This window comes from Cervus canadensis, chromosome 32 (genome assembly GCF_019320065.1).
Source record: "Cervus canadensis isolate Bull #8, Minnesota chromosome 32, ASM1932006v1, whole genome shotgun sequence".
Lineage (NCBI taxonomy): Eukaryota > Metazoa > Chordata > Mammalia > Artiodactyla > Cervidae > Cervus > Cervus canadensis.
This window is the reverse complement of record NC_057417.1, coordinates 5100276-5118155: the sequence shown is the minus strand read 5'-3', so window position 1 is coordinate 5118155 and position 17880 is coordinate 5100276. Positions and strand designations below refer to the sequence as shown.

Below are 17880 nucleotides of genomic sequence, written 5' to 3'. Positions count from 1 at the left end.
CAGAGTTTCATTCACTGCTGTTACCTGCCTCACAAAATAGTCCACATTGATGCAGAATACGGTCCTTCCCATTGAGGTTTAGAGAATGCAGTTTATTTGTTATCCTCCCTGGCCACTACTACCAGAAGTTTCTTGCATTGTCCAGAGACAAAGGTTTTTAGCTAATTCCTTTTATCTGTCTCCCGGTAACTAACTCTCACTCACTTGATATTTTAATTCCTGTCTAAACAGTTGACTCTCTAAACCACATCTGTTTTCCTTGTTTGAATCCCAGTGGAATAAGGGCTTCCCATTCTGACATTGTTCTTTCCTACTGAGAGAGTCCAAAAGCTGTTGACTCATCTTTTGAGGTTTCAAAAGGATCTTGTCCTGGTGTATTCCAGTTAAATTACTGAAGTAGACGGGGGTTTTCTTCTGAAAGATTACCCTATGCACCATTGTAGAAAGTTGAGTCAGATACATAATTGCCAATCTTTCTCTAATATTTAGGCCACTTTGCCTGCCATATGCAAATTGTAGCTAGGACTTCATCTGATTCCATAATTTTAGTCAAATTACCATCTGTAGAAGACATTTATGAGGTGTTTGTTGGAGGTTATTGTGCCTGCCTTCTCTATGAAGAATGTCACCACTAAATGAGAATGAATGTCTCTGCTACACCATAGGAATCATGCCTTAATGGGCAGTTATTCCAAAGTAACAAAGTTTTAAGAGTCTGCCTTCATCTGAATCATCAAGAGTACTTGTTTAAATTGTGTTTATTTTAAATTGAGCTCACTAATAATTGTTTTAAGCTTCTTTTTTCTCAAACTTACCTGATGAGAATCATTAGTGGTGACTGTACAACTTTCCAGGCCCCTTTCCAGGAAATTGTTTGATGAATCCAGGTTAGGGCCTAAGAATTTGTGATTTTTAACAAGTATTCCATGTGATTCTTCCTTACCAAGTTTGACGAACAGTGTTCCTTTTGCTTCTTAGCAAAACAGTATTTCCCTAAACAGAACGGACATGTTTTTCCAAAGTTTCATTGGGGTAGGAGCTTCACATATTGACCTTAGTCAGTGAACTGAAAAGCATGCAGTAATGCATAAAAACCTTACATGGTTGACAGGTAACGGCTGTCAGTAAAAATGGTATGAGTTTCTGAGCATTTACTTACGTTTATTTTAAGCAGTTAATTTAATCAGATATTCAAAAATTGTAAGAGTACAAGTGATAATCATGTCTAATGTTGAGAAACCACTGGAGAAATGTTAATGAAGCACTACAGAAGAAATAAAGTAGACAGTGATTTTGAGGAGCAAGAACAATTGGGAAGGAAAAGGAAAAGCCTTGGGAATAATCAAAGTTACTGATTATGACTAGTCATCCAAGTGACATCAGTATAAATGAGTTTAACATAGAAGCTGTTCTAATTTTGAACCCCAAGTTACAAGATACTAGGGGAAGATATAAACATTACTAATAAATACCTTAATTATATCATGACAGGTTTTGTACTAAAAGAGACTACTCTGTTGTGAAAGTTGCTTAAAGGAGCATTTACATTGAGCAAACACCTGTAGTGAATATTTCTGAATGTATAGCTCAGCAGAGCTGTTCATTTCCTTGGGCATTGAGATTAATTATGCTCCCTGAAAATAAGCCAATCTATTTCCTGAAAACCAGCCAGATAATGAAATTCATTAGTGTTTCATGTGTTAAGTACTATAATCTGATAGAATAGCATGCATTATGCCAGATAGCATTAGTCACATTGTCACTAGTATCTTAAAATTTTATCAACAAGAAGTCCTCCCTATCCCCCATCCCCACCCCCAAAATAAAACTATGTAAGGAAATTATTTTGCATATTTATGTCCTTTCTTTCAATTCAGTGTTTTCCATTTTACAGAGCTCTTATGCATATTATCTTTTTATGTTCTTAACAAAAATCCTACAAGCATCCCTTTTTCAATACTGTATGACATCTGTCCATTTGTGGACAGGGCAAATGAAACTCAGGTGTTGTGACTTCCCAAAGGTCATATAGCTTGTTAATGACAAGGTCAAGGCTCAAATTTTCATAATTTGCTTTGTATCTACTGCAGATCAACCAGCCATTTGAGATAAGTACAGTCTCTTTTCATAGAGTACTAGGTTTCAGTTATGGTCATTAAAAATATATATAAATGGGACCAAATAGGCTTTTATTGTTCCTTTAATTTGTATTATGGAATTCAACTGAAACTGTAGGAAACTAAAATTAGTATTGAGAGAATAAACTTAATTTCTAACTTATCCATATATTTAAATGTTAGATGTGTTCTGCTGAATTTGATTTTTAACTTTTATAAAATTTACTGATATAGTAATACAAATATATAAATAAAGTACATTTTACTAGTTACAGTAAACCCAGAAAAAAGCAAAGCTGTTTTCAAGAAGTAGAAAATAAATTGCTTTTAAATTTGAAACATGGGATGTTTTGTATTTTTAAATTCTAGGTCAGACTTTTGGTTCGACAGGAGATCTGTAGTATAAATTACAAACTATTTGATAGCAAACTGAGAGAATTGACTGAACGCATTGGGAAGACACAGTGCACGAATAAACATGAAGCAACAGCGGATAAACTCTTTGTAAGTTTCTAATTTCATTTAGTTTCATTCGAGTCGTTTTAAAAAGTAATATTTAATGATGTTGTACATGTTAGGAAAGGAAAATAAAGGTAGACTAAAATCTGATCCCTGGCCACAACCTGATATATTAATACTATACATAGAATTTATTATACCTCAGCTATTTTGGTCCTTGAGAAATACTTGTAGAGCCATCAGCCTTTAGGTGTCAATTAAAAAATACATTCTGTATTAGAGTTTATGTAACCTGTTTCAGGCTCGCTTTAGGGGTTTTTTTTGTTTGTTTTATTTTACTCTTCTAGGGTTACTTGTGGATTGATATTTCTATCACTATTAATATTATGGTGAACTAATTAGAAGTTTCATTTTCTTTTTGAATCTTCCAATCTTGGACATATTATACTAGCATCAAACCTGATTTAAATGTTTGCCTTACATAAGAATTTCTCATATATTTGATGGATGCCTAAGTCTCACAAAACTACATATGTGATATATTTTTTGGTACTCTGGTTTTGCATTTATTTGTTCTTTTCTTCTAGGCAAAAATAGCAAAACTTGAAAGACGTGTTAAAGCAGTATTACCTCAAAGGCATTGTGTGGAACCAAATGTGGTATCCAACAATACAGCTTGTAAGGTTGGTATAAATGTATAGGAGTTTTAATAACTTACTTGACGCACATTATAAGTAGTGGGATTGTTAAGAACCAGAATATACTACCAGATGAAGACACGGATTTAAAAGATAATAAATTTATACTTAAGAATATTCCTGTGACTCTGGAGAAGATAACTTCAGATAGCCAAAAGTAATGCCACTTGTATTTCTTTTATAAAATGAGTAGAGAGGTGATTTGTGATCGCCTAAACTGCCTCCCTCTGTCATTTTATCAGGATAAAAAATTTTAAACATACACAGAAAAGCTAAAAGAATTTTACAGTAAATGCTTATATAGTCAATGTATAACTTCTACCTTTATTTTTTGAATATATTTATATTTGTCATGTATCTGTCATTCTACTCATCCCCCAAGCCATCTTTATATTTGGTCCATTCATAAGTACTAAAGTATTTTGTATCAAAATACACTTTGCAGTGTCCACTTCAAAATATCTTAACATGAGTGTCATTAAATAGAATTTAGTATCTGTTTATAGTTTTTATATAAAATTTAAAATAGTCTTAAGTATACATTCCCTGAATTTTTTTCTTCTATCTTTATTCCCTTCAGTATCATATATGCACTAGCCTCAGTAACTCAACTGCAAAGCATTTTCTTCCCTGTTTTCTGAAAGTTTGTATAAGATATTTATTATTTCTTTAAATATTTGATAAAATCCACCTCTGAAAACCATTTGGGCCAGAAGTTTTCTAAGAAGACTTTTTCCTGAAAATGTAATTCTTTAATAGTATAAAGCAATTAAGATTTTTGTTTCATCTTGTGTATTAGTTTTGTAAGTTATCTTAGCAAGGAATCTGTCCATTTTATCTAAGTTGTTGGTTTTGTTGGCATAAAGTTGTTGATAAAATTCCCTTGTCATTTTAATATTTGTAAATCTGTAGTGATATACTCTTTCATTTCTGTTACTTGTATAAACCATGTTTTCTTTTTTTTTTTTTTTTTTGGTCAATCTTATTTTAGATGTAATTTGTTCTTTTTCCAGCTTCTTAAAAGAGAAAGAGCTTTAATTTTTAACCTTCTTTTCTACTAGGAAATATTTAAAGATATAAATTTTCTTCTAAGCACTGCTTTTTCTAAGCATCCTCTTAGCACTTATGTACTTCTCAGTGTAGAAAGTATAATAATCTGTATTACACTGTATTTTTGTTTTCCATTAGTTCAAAATAATTTCTTATTTCTCTTGTGGTATTGTTCTTTGATCTGTGGCTTATTTAGAAGTATGTGTTTAATTTTCAGACATTTCTTGCTATCTTAATTTTACTGATACCTGTTTTTCTCAAAAAAACATACTAGGTAAAATTTCGATCTTGAGTTTTTGACACTTAGTTTATGCCCAAGGTATGCTTTCCCCTGGTGAATGTTCCCTGTACCCTTAAAAAGACTATTGGGTGTAATATTCAATAAGTTTCACATCTGTGCTAATTGTATCAAGATGGTTCATAGTGATGATTCATGGCTCCCAAAAGATGTCCTGACCTAATCCCCAGAACCTGTGAGTATGTTACTTAATGTACTTAAAAGAAGCTTCTAAATGGGAAGATTATCCTAGTGGGCTCAATATGATCATTGGGGTCCTTATAAAAAAGGAGTGAAGGTTAAAGACAGAAAATAGAGATGGGACGGTGAAAGCAGAGGTTGGATGATTGCACTGAAGATGGAGGCAAGGGCTACAAGCTAAGGAATGCTGGCAGCTCCTAGAAGCTGGAATAAAGGAAATGGATTCTCTCCTGAAGCCTCCAGAAGGGATCCAGCCCTGCTAACAACTTGATCTTAAAAAAAAACAGTTTCAAACTTCTGGCCTTCAGAAGTGTGAGAGAATAAGTTTCTGTTGTTTTAAACCACCTAGTTTGTGGTAATTTGTTATCACATCCTCCAAAAACTAATACAGGATGTAGTACCAGGAAGTATGGTGTGCTGTTGTAACAAATACCTAAAAATGTGGAAGTGGATTTGGAATGGTAGAGGCTGGAGGAATATTGAGGAACATGATTTTTCAAAAATTTGGATTGCCTTGAACAGACTTAGTAGAAATATAGATGTTAAAGTCTGCAAATAAGGGCTCAGGAGGAAATGAGAACATCTTAGAGAAACCTTATATATTTTAAGAAAATACCTAAATCTTCATAAACAGACTGTTGGTAGAAATATGGACATTTAAAAGCACTGTCCCTAAAGACTCAAATAAGGAACATATTGAAATTGGGGAGGAGGGAGTTCTTGTTACATTGTGGCAGAAAGCTTAGCTGAAATGTGACCTCCAGTGATATAACATGGAAAGCAGAATTTACAAGTGATGAGCTTGTATTTTTATTAGGCTGTTGAGATTTTTGAGCAAAGTGTTGAAAGTTTGGCTTGGTTTCTTGCTTCTTACAGTAAAATGTGAGAGAAAAGAGATAAATTGAAGGAGAAACTGTTTAGCAAAAAGGAACCAGTATTTGATTTGGCAAAGTATTAGACTATCCAAAACTCATCAACTAGAAAAGAACAAGTTGGAAAATTGATTCATTTCTGGTCGTCACTTATTACTATAAGTGTAAAAAATAAAATTTTCTTTGTTAAAGCTGAATGTTTATTAATTCCGAAAATTCAGTATAATAGGAATAAAATATCTTCTTCATTCTTCTGTATCTAAGTACTTAGGTATTTGTTTTTCCTTCTCTTAAAGCTAAGAAATTGCTTCATGTTGTCATTAGTTTTATTTCTTTTGAAGTATTTTTTAAAAATTCATTTTGGCAGAGTAACTGCGATCATGGTCATCAGCCATTGATACACATATAATTTGCTTTACCATATGTATAGAGAAATAGTTTGAGAACAATATCCAAGTGAAATTTTAACCTATCAATTTTGTGTGGAAGACCACAGTTGGTAACCCTCCCCTCAACTGCTTTTTCCTCACCCAATTAACAGGTTGCAAATTCAGAGACAATGATTTTGGATAAGAATCCAGAGTCAGTTAATAGTCCACAGGAGAGGAAAACTGTGAAATCTGAAACTTGTAACCCTTCAGAAAAATCAAGTGGAAAGATTAATTGGTCACTGGACCATAATGAAGCTGTTTCTGAAAGGTAGGCATTTCTATAAAAATGCATGAACTTGCTCATCTAAATGTGTTTGTAAACACCATGTACTGTTTTTTCTCAACGTAAAATAGCTTAAAGCTTCATATTTATATGAAAACTATTTTTGTCCATTATGAAGAAATTGGTTCTCTAGAAGTTTAATTGTTGTTTTAACTGTACTCAATAAAACTTTGAATTGGTTAGATGATCAGGTTTTTCACTGTGATGCTTTCTATCTTTGATATGGCAACCAGAGTGATAAACTGGATCATTCTAGTAGTTTCCACTTCTACTCATAGAAGAATCAAGGCCCTATGAAACAATGGTTTCAAAAAAATTACACAGAAAAGTAAGATTAGGAAAATAATACAAGGAAAAAAGTGACTAAAATTAGTTCCCTGCATGTTGGAAGTGTATAGTATCATGATAATGTCAAAGTAGAGTGAATAGACTAACTTACTCATCTAATTGATCACAAAGCGGCTTAGACACTAGATCTCGTCTAGTCTAATAAAAGATTTGGGGCTGGCAGGAAGGAAGTAATTTAGTTTAACAGAGAAGCTTGATTGGTGATCTTGGCCTGAATTGATGTTCAAGGGTAGAGGGCTGGGGACATTTTAATGAATTATTTTCACTGGTGCCTCTCAACAGTTTTTGAGCTTTATAATATTATTTATTTACTTAACATTCATTCCTTAGTATATCCTATGGTTTTGATTTTATATGGTAAATTATACGTCAGCTTTTAAAAAGAGGAAACTATATAACCAAAAACAACTGAGTTAAATAATGGCCGTTGAATGGAGAATATCACTCTTCTTCCCCAAGTGACTGTGCATACTCAAGGATGCTGTAAAATTGAAGAGAAGTATTTCAAATCTATGCCATTTACATGCAGTTCTGACTCTTCAGAAGAAATCCTAATGTTCCATGATATTGAGGTCTGCATTCTAGTTTGAGTCAGGAAGCTGCTGTGAAGAAGGCATTTACTTAGTTGGCAAAGAAAAGAGTCACATTTCAATGAGTCTTTATTGCTGCCACTTACTGATGCCTGTGCTAAAACTCATAAAGTGACAAAAAAGAAAAATAAAATGCTGTTGATAGAAGTGAAAAAGTGAAGACACCATTATATAAATAACATTTTATAGGCTGATATGCAAAATTTATCACTGGCTTATATCTGTGATGCGAACAATTCACCTTTCCATGCGCTGTAATGAAGGCAGAATGTACGATTTATGAAACCGTTTCAGGCAGCACTCTCAGCCCGAGGTGAGTGTGAGAACAGGTGTATACAAGAAATGTGCAACTTGATCCTGGTAAGTAAGTAGGTGAGGTTCAGCGGTGAGTTTTATAAAACATTTAAGGAAGAAACAATACCAGTTTTAAACAAACCATACCAACTATAAAAATAAGAGGGACTATTCTCTAGTTCATTTCAAGAGACTAGATACTAAAGTGTATTAACTCTGACACATTGATAATAAAATCAATTGTAGAATTTTACAGAGATAGAAATTACAATTTACGTGTACCCACAAAATGATTCAAATAATCCTAAACAAGAGACTGGTAAACCAAATTCAACAATATATAAAAGTTGAGTTTGTTCTAGGAATGCTGCGATGTTGGTTTAACAATAACGAGTTAACTTAAGTAATGTACTAGGAGAGTCATCATCAGTTCACAATAGATGTAGGATTTGATAAAAATATCTGGTTTATGATTAAAAGCAAATTCTTAGCAAACTTGGAATAAGAGGTAACTTCCTTAATCTAATAAAGAGTATCTGTGCTGCTGCTGCTGCTGCTAAGTCACTTCAGTCATGTCCAACTCTATGCGATCCCATAGACGGCAGCCCACCACCCTGTCCCTAGGATTCTCCAGGCAAGAATACTGAAGTAGGTTACCATTTCTTTCTCCGATGCGTGAAAGTGGAATCGCTCAGTCGTGTCCAACTCTTAGCGACCCCATGGACTGCAGCCTGCTAGGCTCCTCCATCCATGGGATTTTCCAGGCAAGAGTACTGGAGTGGGTTGCCATTGCCTTCTCCAAAAGAGTATCTGTAAAAACCCTAAAACTAATCTGATAGTGAAATATGGGAAATATTCCCTTTGAGATAAAAATAGAAGGGTGCCTGCTGTTACCACTTTAATGTTATACTGATATCTTGGCTAATGCAAAAAAAGAAAAATATGAAAGAAACAGTAAATATTATTGCAGAGATGATTGGGGTATTATATATATGTAGAAAATCCAACGGAACTTACAGGTAAATTATTAGGATTAATTAGAGTTTAGCACAATTGCTAATATAAGAAAGAAGTTGTATTCTTATATACCAAATATGGGCTTCCCTGATGGCTGAGACAGTAAAGAATCTGCCTACAATGCAGGAGAGCCAGGTTCTATCCCTGTGTAGGGAAGATCCCCTGGAGAAACAAATGGCTACCCATTCCAGTATTCTTGCCTTGAGAATTCCATAGACAGAGGAGGCTGGCAAGCTACAGTCCATGGGGTCGTAAAGAGTTGGACACATGACTGAACGACTAGCACAATACGAGATATAAAAAATTAGGAAATGAAAAAACTTTTAACATAGTAGTATTAAACATATCAGGTACCTGGAAATACAATTATCAGGCATGTAATAACTCTGAAGGAAATTACAAAACTTTGAGATATTAAAGAAGAATTCACTGAAGAAATGTACCATGTTTATGCTTTGGACGATGTAGTATTAGAAATTGCTGTTAGGTGAAATGAAGTGAAGTCGCTCAGTCGTGTCCGACTCTTTGCGACCCCATGGACTGTAGCCTACCAGGATTCTCAGTCCATGGGATTTTCCAGGCAAGAATACTGGAGTGGGTTGCCATGTCCTTCTCCAAGAAATTGCTGTTACATTCATTTGAATTAATTTATAGAGTAAACTTTCAGTTTCATAGTGAGCAATTTTATGGAACTTGACAAGTTGATTTAATTCTGAAATGGTAAGATAAATGCAACAGATTAAGAGGTCAGGATACCTTTTAAACAGAGAAACAAACTAAAAGGAGTTTGGTATCAGACATCAGGACATTATAAAACTGCAGAAATTAGGATAATATGATATTGGCAAGTGCTGGAATAGAGCTATGTAACAGTATCTGGAAACCTCTACATTGATATATTCGTGATTTGTGTTGGAGATTGTATGGCAGATCATTGGGGAAATGGTTAACTTTTCAGTTCAGTTCAGTCTTAGTCGTGTCCGACTCTTTCTGAGCATGCCAGACTTCCCTGTCCATCACCAGTGCCCAGAGCTTGCTCAAACTCATGTCCATCAAGTCGGTGATGCCATCCAACCATCTCATCCTCTGTCATCCACTTCTCGCACCTTCAATCTTTCCCAGCATCAGGGTCTTTTCCAATGAGTCAGTTCTTTGCATCAGGTGGCCAAAGTATTGGAACTTTACCATCAGTCCTTCCAGTGAATATTCAGGACTGATTTCCTCTAGGATTGATTGATTTTATCTCCTTGCAGTCCACAGGACTCTCGAGTCTTCTCCAACATCATGGTTCAAAAGCATCAATTCTTTGGCACTCAGCTTTCTTTATGGTCCAATTCTCACATCCATATATGACTCCTGGAGAAACCATAGCTTTGATGAGACCGGCCATTGTTGGCAATGTAATGTTTCTGCTTTTTAATATGCTGTCTAGGTTGATTGTAGCTTTTCTTCTAAGGAGCAAGCATCTTTTAATTTCATGGCTGCAGTCACCATCTGCAGTGATTTGGGGGCCCAAGAAAATAAAGCCTGTCACTGTTTCCATTGTTTTTTCCCACTTATTTGCCATGAAGTGATTTGACCAGATGCCATGATCTTTATTTTTTGAATGGTGAGGTTTAAGCCAGCTTTTTCACTCTCCTCTTTCACTTTCATCAAGAGGCTCTTCAGTTCCTCTACGCTTTGTGCCATAAGGGTGGTGTCATCTGCATATCTGAAGTTCTTGATATTTCTCACGCCATCTTGATTCCAGCATGTGCTTCATCCAGCCCAGCATTTCGCATGATGTGCTCTACATATAAGTTAAATAAACAGGTGACAGTATACAGCCTTGACATACTCCTTTCCCAATTTGGAACCAGTCCATTGTTCAGTGTCAGTTCTAACTGTTGCTTCTTGACCTGCATACAGATTTCTCAGGAAGCAGGTAAGGTGGTCTGGTATTCCCATCTCTTTAAGAATTTTCCATAGTTTATTGTGATCCACACAGTCAAAGGCTTTGGCATAGTCAGTAAAGCAGAAATAGATGTTTTTCTGGAACTCTCTTGCTTTTTTGATGATCCAACGGATGTTGGCAATTTGATCTCTGCTTCCTGTGCCTTTTCTAAATCCAGTGTGAACATCTGGAAGTTCACGATTCATGTACTGTTGAAGCCTGGCATGGAGAATTTTGAGCATTACTTTGCTAGCATGTGAGATAAGTGCAATTGTGTGGTAGTTTGAGCATTCTTTGGGATTGCCTTTCTTTGGGATTGGAATGAAAACTGACCTTTTCCAGTCCCGTGGCCACTGCTGAATTTTCCAAACTGCTGGCATATTGAGTGCAGCACTTTCACAGCATCATCTTTTAGGATTTGAAATAGCTCAGCTGGAATTCCACTAGCTTTGTTCATAGTGATGCTTCCTAATTCCCACTTGACTTCACACTCAAAGATGTCTGGCTCTAGGTGAGTGATCCCACCATCATGGTTATCTGGGTCATTAAGATCTTTTTGTATAGTTCTGTGTATTCTTGCCACCTCTTCTTACTGTCTTCTGCTTCTGTTAGGTCCGTACCATTTCTGTCCTTTTTTGGGCCCATCTTTGCATGAAATGTTCCCTTGGTATCTCTAATTTTCTTGACATCTGTAGTCTTTCCCATTCTATAGTTTTCCTGTTTCTTTGCACTGTTCAGTTAGTAAGGCTTTCTTATCTCTCCCTGTTATTCTTTGGAGCTCTGCATTCAGATGGGTATATTTTTCCTTTTCTCCTTTGCCTTTTGCTTCTCTTTTTTTTTTTTCAGCTGTTTGTAAGGTCTCCTCAGACAACCATTTTGCCTTATTGCATTTTTTTCTTGGAGATGGTTTTGATCACCACCTCCTATAAAATGTTAAGAACCACCATCCATAGTTCTTCAGGCCCTCTGTCTATCAGATCTGATCCCTTGAATCTATTTGTCACTTTCACTGTATATTTGTAAGGGATTTGATTTAGGTCATACCTGAATGACCTCGTAGTTTTCCCTACTTTCTTCACTTAAGGTCTGAATTTTGCAATAAGGAGTTTGTGATCTGAGCCATAGTCAACTCCCGGTCTTTTTTTTGCTTACTGTATAGAGCTGCTCCAGTTTCGGCTGCAAAGAATATAATCAGTGTGATTTTGGTATTGACCATCTGATGATGTCCATGTGTAGAGCCGTCTCTCGTGTTGTTGGAAGAGGGGGTTTGCTATAAATGGCCAATAAACACATGACATGGTGCTCATCTTCACTAAGTAATCAGGGAAATGCAAATTAAAACCACATGAGATACCATTTCATATTGGTTAAGGAAAAGCTTCCCTCATAGCTCAGTTAAAGAATCCACCTGCCATGCAGGAGACCCTGGTTCGATTCCTGGGTCAGGAAGATCTGCTGGAGAAGGGATAGGCTACCCACTCCAGTATTCATGGGCTTCCCTTGTGGTTCAGCTGGTAAAGAATCCACCTGCAATGCGGGAGACCTGGGTTGGGAAGATCCCCTGGAGAAGAGAAAGGCTACCCTTTCCAGTGTTCTGTCCTGCAGAATTTCACGGTCTGTGTGTAAAGTCCATGGGATCGCAAAGAGTCAAACACAACTGAGTGACTTTCACTTTCAAGGAAAAGTAAAACATTTTAAATTCTGACAGTACCAGGTATTGGTGAGAGTTTGCGATAAGAGAATTGGTTTTATTTAATATTTTGTTTTTGGGTGAGTAAATTAGTATAGTTCTTCAGAAAAAAATTTGGCATTATCTAGAAATATTGAAGATCTGAATGTCCTTTGTCCTAAGAGTTTTATCCCTTGATAAATACCTAGCTAGAAACATGTACACGTGTACAATAGGACATATATATATATATTTAGGAATGTTTATTAGCAGAATTTTCCATAGTAGCTAAAAACCAGAAGGAAAAAAGTCCATCTACAGTTTAACAGAAGAATAATTGCTGTAAATCCATATGGTGGAATTCTGTACATTAACAAAAATGAACTACAGTCACATGTAACCACATGAATTATTTCCACAAAAACATGATTGAAAGGAGTATACAAGGAATAGCATGATTCCAATTCAAATGAAGTTCATCCAGCAAAAACTATGTTATTTATGGATTCAGAGGCAGATAGTGAATCTAAAGAGTAAAAAAGGGGATTAGTACCACAAATGCTATTTATGGAGGAGATTTATGATTCAGGATAGAGGCATGTGGATTTCTGCAGTGCTAATAATTTACAATATATTTATCTGAGTAGGGGCTATGTGAATACTAGCTTTATAATTATTTATTAAGCTGAGCATGTATTTTTAATCTAACCTGAAGATAATTATTAATTAGAAATCTTAGATTATGTTTAATGTAATCTTAACTGCTTTTTGTTGACTCATAACTGTAGTCTTAATACTTGTTTTCTATTTGCCCATTATTTTTGATACTTTTCCCTTATCCGTGTCTTTTTCTCAACTTAACGTGAATTTTGTTTTGGTGAATTTTTTTTTTTCCATTCCGCATTTCCTCATTAATTACACATCTTTCAACCTTTAGGAAAACACATTTTTCAACCTAAAGGATAACCTTCAGAAGTTTTCCTGAAGATCATGATATGTATTCTTGACTCTATTAGAGTCTGATATGAATTGCTACTTTTACCATTTTATAGGCAGTGTATGACCTTAGAACACTTTTTAACTCCATTCACTGCTTCCTCGTGTTTGTTTCATGCACTTGAGTTTTACATTATTTTAAATCTCATAAGACAATATCATTACTTTGTACAATCATTCATTTCAGTTCAGTTCAGTTCAGTCACTCAGTCGTTGTCTGACTCTTTGCAACCCCATGAATCTCAGCACACCAGGCCTCCCTGTCCATCACCAACTCCCGGAGCTTACTCAAACTCATGCCCATCGAGTCGGTGATGCCATCCAGCCATCTCATCCTCTGTCATCCCATCCCCTTTCTCCTGCCCCCCAATCCCTCCCAGCATCAGGGTCTTTTCCAATGAGTCAACTCTTCGCATGAGGTGGCCAAAGTATTGGAGTTTCAGCTTCAGCATCAGTCCTTCCAATGAACACCCAGAACTGATCTCCTTTAGAATGGACTGGTTGGATCTTCTTGCAGTCCAACGGACTCTCAAGAGTCTTCTCTAATGCCACAGTTCAAAAGCATCAATTTTCAGTGCTCAGCTTGCTTCACAGTCCAATTCTCACATCCATACATGACTACTGGAAAAACCATAGCCTTGACTAGACATACCTTTGTTGGCAAAGTAATGTCTCTGCTTTTTAATACGCTATCTAGGTTGGTCATAACTTTCCTTCCAAGGAGTAAGTGTCTTTTAATTTCATGGCTGCAGTCACCATCTGCAGTGATTTTGGAGCCCAAAAAAATAAAGTCAGCCACTGTTTCCACTGTCTCCCCATCTATTTCTCATGAAGTGATGGGACCAGATGCCATGATCTTAGTTTTCTGAATGTTGACCTTTAAGCCAACTTTTTTACTCTCCTCTTTCACTTTCATCATTCACTTAAGAGTTCCTCAAATATGATTGATTGACTCTTGAACAGTAAGGGTTTGAACTGCTCAGTCTACTTATATACATGGACATAATGGATTTTTTTCAGTAAAAATAGTACCTGTAAGCAAATATGAATTTCTCAGTTTCATTTTTGATGTCTAATGTTAATAATACATATACTATCTATGATATTTTGTATCTTATAGGACAAATATTGATGTAGGTACTGACAGACAATTTATCTTGTAAACTATGTAAATTTACAGTATCAGTAAATATAGAAGAGTATTATAACTGTATTTTCCTTACGGTTTTCTTAATATTTTCTATAACTTGCTTTACTGAAAGAATACAGTATATAACATACAAAATATATGTTAACTATTTATGTTACCAGTAAGGCTTCTGGTCAATAGTAGTCTATTACTAGTTTTTGTTTTTGTTGTTGTTTAGTCATAAAGTCATGTCCATGTTTAGTCATAAAGCTGAAGGTCACGTCTTTCAACCCCATGGACGGTAGCCCCCCAAGCTCCTCTGTTTATGGAATTTCCCAGGCAAGAATACTGGAGTAGGTTGCCATATCCTTCCTCAGGGGATCTTCCCAACCTGGGGCTCGAATGCAGGTCTCCTACTTGGCAGGCAGATTCTTTACTACTGAGCCACCTATGAGGCCCATTACTAGTTTTTGGGGGAGTCAGAAGTTTATACTTGGATTGCAACTGCAATGGGGGCTTGACACCCCTAGCGCCCTCATTGTGCAAGAGTGAACTGTATTTACCCTTTCTGTTGCTCTTCATTTCTTCCTGTGTTTCCATTAGGGATACTTTTTCTTCTGCCTCAAGAATTCCATTTAATATTTGTTTTTAAAATTCCACCCAGGACATTGTATTTGTCTGGAAAAAAACTTCGTATGTCTTTATTTTTAAATGTTTTAACCCGGTATTGAATTATAAGTTGGCAATTATTTTTAGCACTTTCAAGATGTCATTACCTTGTTTTCAGACTTTTAGAATTGCTATTGAATAGTTAGATATCCATCTTATTGTTCCTTCTTTGAGGATAGTGTGTGTATTTCTGTAGCTGTTTTCAAGATAGTCTGTATATATCGTTGATTTTTGTCAGTCATATTCTGTCATGTGGAGGGAAAATAGTTTATCCTGATTGGAGCTCAGAGTTCTTGAATCTGTGACTGCGTGTCTTTTCATTATCTTTGAAAGAGTCTTCTTGGCTGTTCTCCTTTTAGATGCTGGTTTTGCACCATCCTGTCTCTTCTCGCCTTCTGGTATTCCAGTTACATTCTTCTCTGTACACTCCATCTTTTTTGTTCTCTGTGCTATTTTCACTGTTTCCTATTTTATTTATCCTCTCTTCAACTGTATCCAAGTGGCTGTTAAATACTCATGTATTTAGTTCTTAGTTTCAGTTTAATGTTGCAATCTCTTCTTCCCATTGGATTCAATTTTAATAGATTCAAGTAAGTCCTCTGGTGAAATTCTTCGTCTTGTCATCACATGTTGAACATTTTAATTGCTATTATTTTCTGATTTACTTCTTATCACTCATATCTGGGTCACTTTGAGCTCTTTCTGTTTACTGAACAGGTCGTCTTTGCCTTGTTTCTTTTATTTATATACTTATGGCTGCACTGGGTCTTCATTGCTTTGCGTGCACGTTCTCTAGTTGTGGCAAGTGGTAGCTGTTCTTCACTGTGGTCCCCTGGCTTCTCATTGCAGTGGCTTCTCTTCTGGCTCTAGGCCCATGGCCTCCAGTAATTACAGCATGGAGGCTCAGTAGTTGTGGCTTGTGAGCTCTAGAGCAAAGGCTCAGTAGTTGTGGTACCCAGGTTTAGTTGTTCTGCGGCATGTAGAATCTTCCTGGACCAGGTGGGGGTCGAACTCATGTCCCCTGCACTGAGAAGTGGATTCTTATCCACTGTGCCACTAGGGAAGTTCACCCTGTTTCTTATTGCACTTACTGATTTTTTTTTGTTTGAATCTTGGAAATTATGTATTAAAAATTATGGAGGCTCTAAATGATATTATCTTTTATCAGAGTGAATTCACCCTATATTCTGGCAGGAGGCAGAGAGAGGGACACAGCCTCTTTTACTGAAGGTTTTAAAATGTACCCATTAATTCTTTGATAGTCCTGGTGGCTCCAACAACAAAGAATCCACCAGCAATGCCAGAGACCCAAGTTCAATCCCTGGGTCAGGAAGATCCCCTGGAGAAGGGAATGGTAACCCACCACAATATTCATGCCTGGAGGATCCCATGGACAGAAGAGCCTGGCAGGCTACAGTCCATGGGGTCCAAAAATGTTGGATGTGACTGAGCGGCTAATACTTGAACTTTCCCAGTAAAAGGTAGAGCCTAATTCCTGGCTTGGGCTATACTTAGTGACAGCAAATAGGATACAAAAGTAGCAAAGTGACATATGTAACTAAATTACTAAAGACATTGTAGCTTTCTTTTTCTTGGATTGCTTGCTCTGGGGCAGGTTACATACCATAATAACATGGGGACAGAATAGGTTTCTTGAGGACATCAAGCGGGCCTATCGTGTCCCACATGGTGAAGCACCTTGCCAGCAACCATGTGAGGAAACCCTTTGAACGTGCCACCCCAGTCATGTATTCCAGTGACTGTAGCCCCTGCCAGCATCCTGACTGTGAGCTTGTGAGATATCCTGAGCCTAACCCCGCCCCCCAACTAGACAGTTCTGTACTTTTCCTGCAGAAACTGTGAGGTAGTAAATGTTATTTTTTATAGCCATTATGTTTGGGGATTAGTTGTTATATAGCAATAGGTAAATAGTACAACATTTCAGTCCAGTTGGGAATTGAGCAGAACTGAGGCTGATTTGCAGTTTTTGGACTCGACTTATTCTCATTTTCCTCCATTGCTGTGGTCCAGCTGTTGTTTTTTTTTCTTTAAGCTGATCTTGGTATTCCAATTTTTGTCTCCCCAATACAATTCACTTTGGTATCAGTCACTTTGTTCTTGGCATCTTTGTATTCCTGTGTGGTTTAGTTGGCAGATGCCTTGAGAGGACATCAGTGGCAAGTGTCTAGCCCACTTCTTTTCGGGATCTTAATAGTTCTTTGTATCCTGGCTTTCGTCAGAGCTTTCTGATGTCTTCAAACAGATATTTTAATTTTTATTTCTTAAAAATTTTTTTAATATAGCTTCTTAAATTGTTCAAACGTGGGGCCTCCCTCCATCATAGCTGTTCTACATAGCAATTTGTGTATGTAAATTTTCTATACATAGTAATTTATTTAAAAAAATTTTAGAATATTTAAGAAATAAGGATCTTTTTAAAAAGTAAAGGGAAAATATTGTTCTTTCTATTTAAGACTTTATAATTGTATCTTCTGATACATCAGGTGTTGAAGGAATTAGTGCCACTTCTAACTTTCTGTGTCTATAGTAATGGTTCAATTTAGAAGTTTAAGTATTTTCTTTTTAGAGTGTGAAGAAAAGAAGGCAGTTAACAGCTGAGCCAAAAAGCTCATAGAAGAGAAGGCTTGTGAACCAGAATATGTATCTGATGAAAAAGGAACTTGCTTAAATAGGAAGAAAATGCCTTTATATGCAATCATTTCCAAAGATGAAAAACATCACGGTCTAAGGCACCCAAGAGCAGACCATTTCACCAGTGTTGATGCAACGAAACATTACTATTGTCTAAAAAATAAGCCTTACATTGAACTTTATGTGAAGAAATGT

General features: G+C 36.1%; 1 protein-coding gene across 1 annotated transcript in view; it reads left to right on the top strand.

The window, feature by feature from the left end:
• The window catches only part of ATF7IP2 (activating transcription factor 7 interacting protein 2), a 68315-nt gene that overhangs the window by 26684 nt on the left and 23751 nt on the right, over nucleotides 1-17880 (top strand). The window contains exons 4-6 of the mRNA XM_043456569.1: nucleotides 2487-2621; nucleotides 3164-3259; nucleotides 6216-6373. Of these exons, the coding sequence (XP_043312504.1) occupies nucleotides 2487-2621; nucleotides 3164-3259; nucleotides 6216-6373 (389 nt within the window). The remainder of the gene's footprint in view (nucleotides 1-2486; nucleotides 2622-3163; nucleotides 3260-6215; nucleotides 6374-17880) is intronic.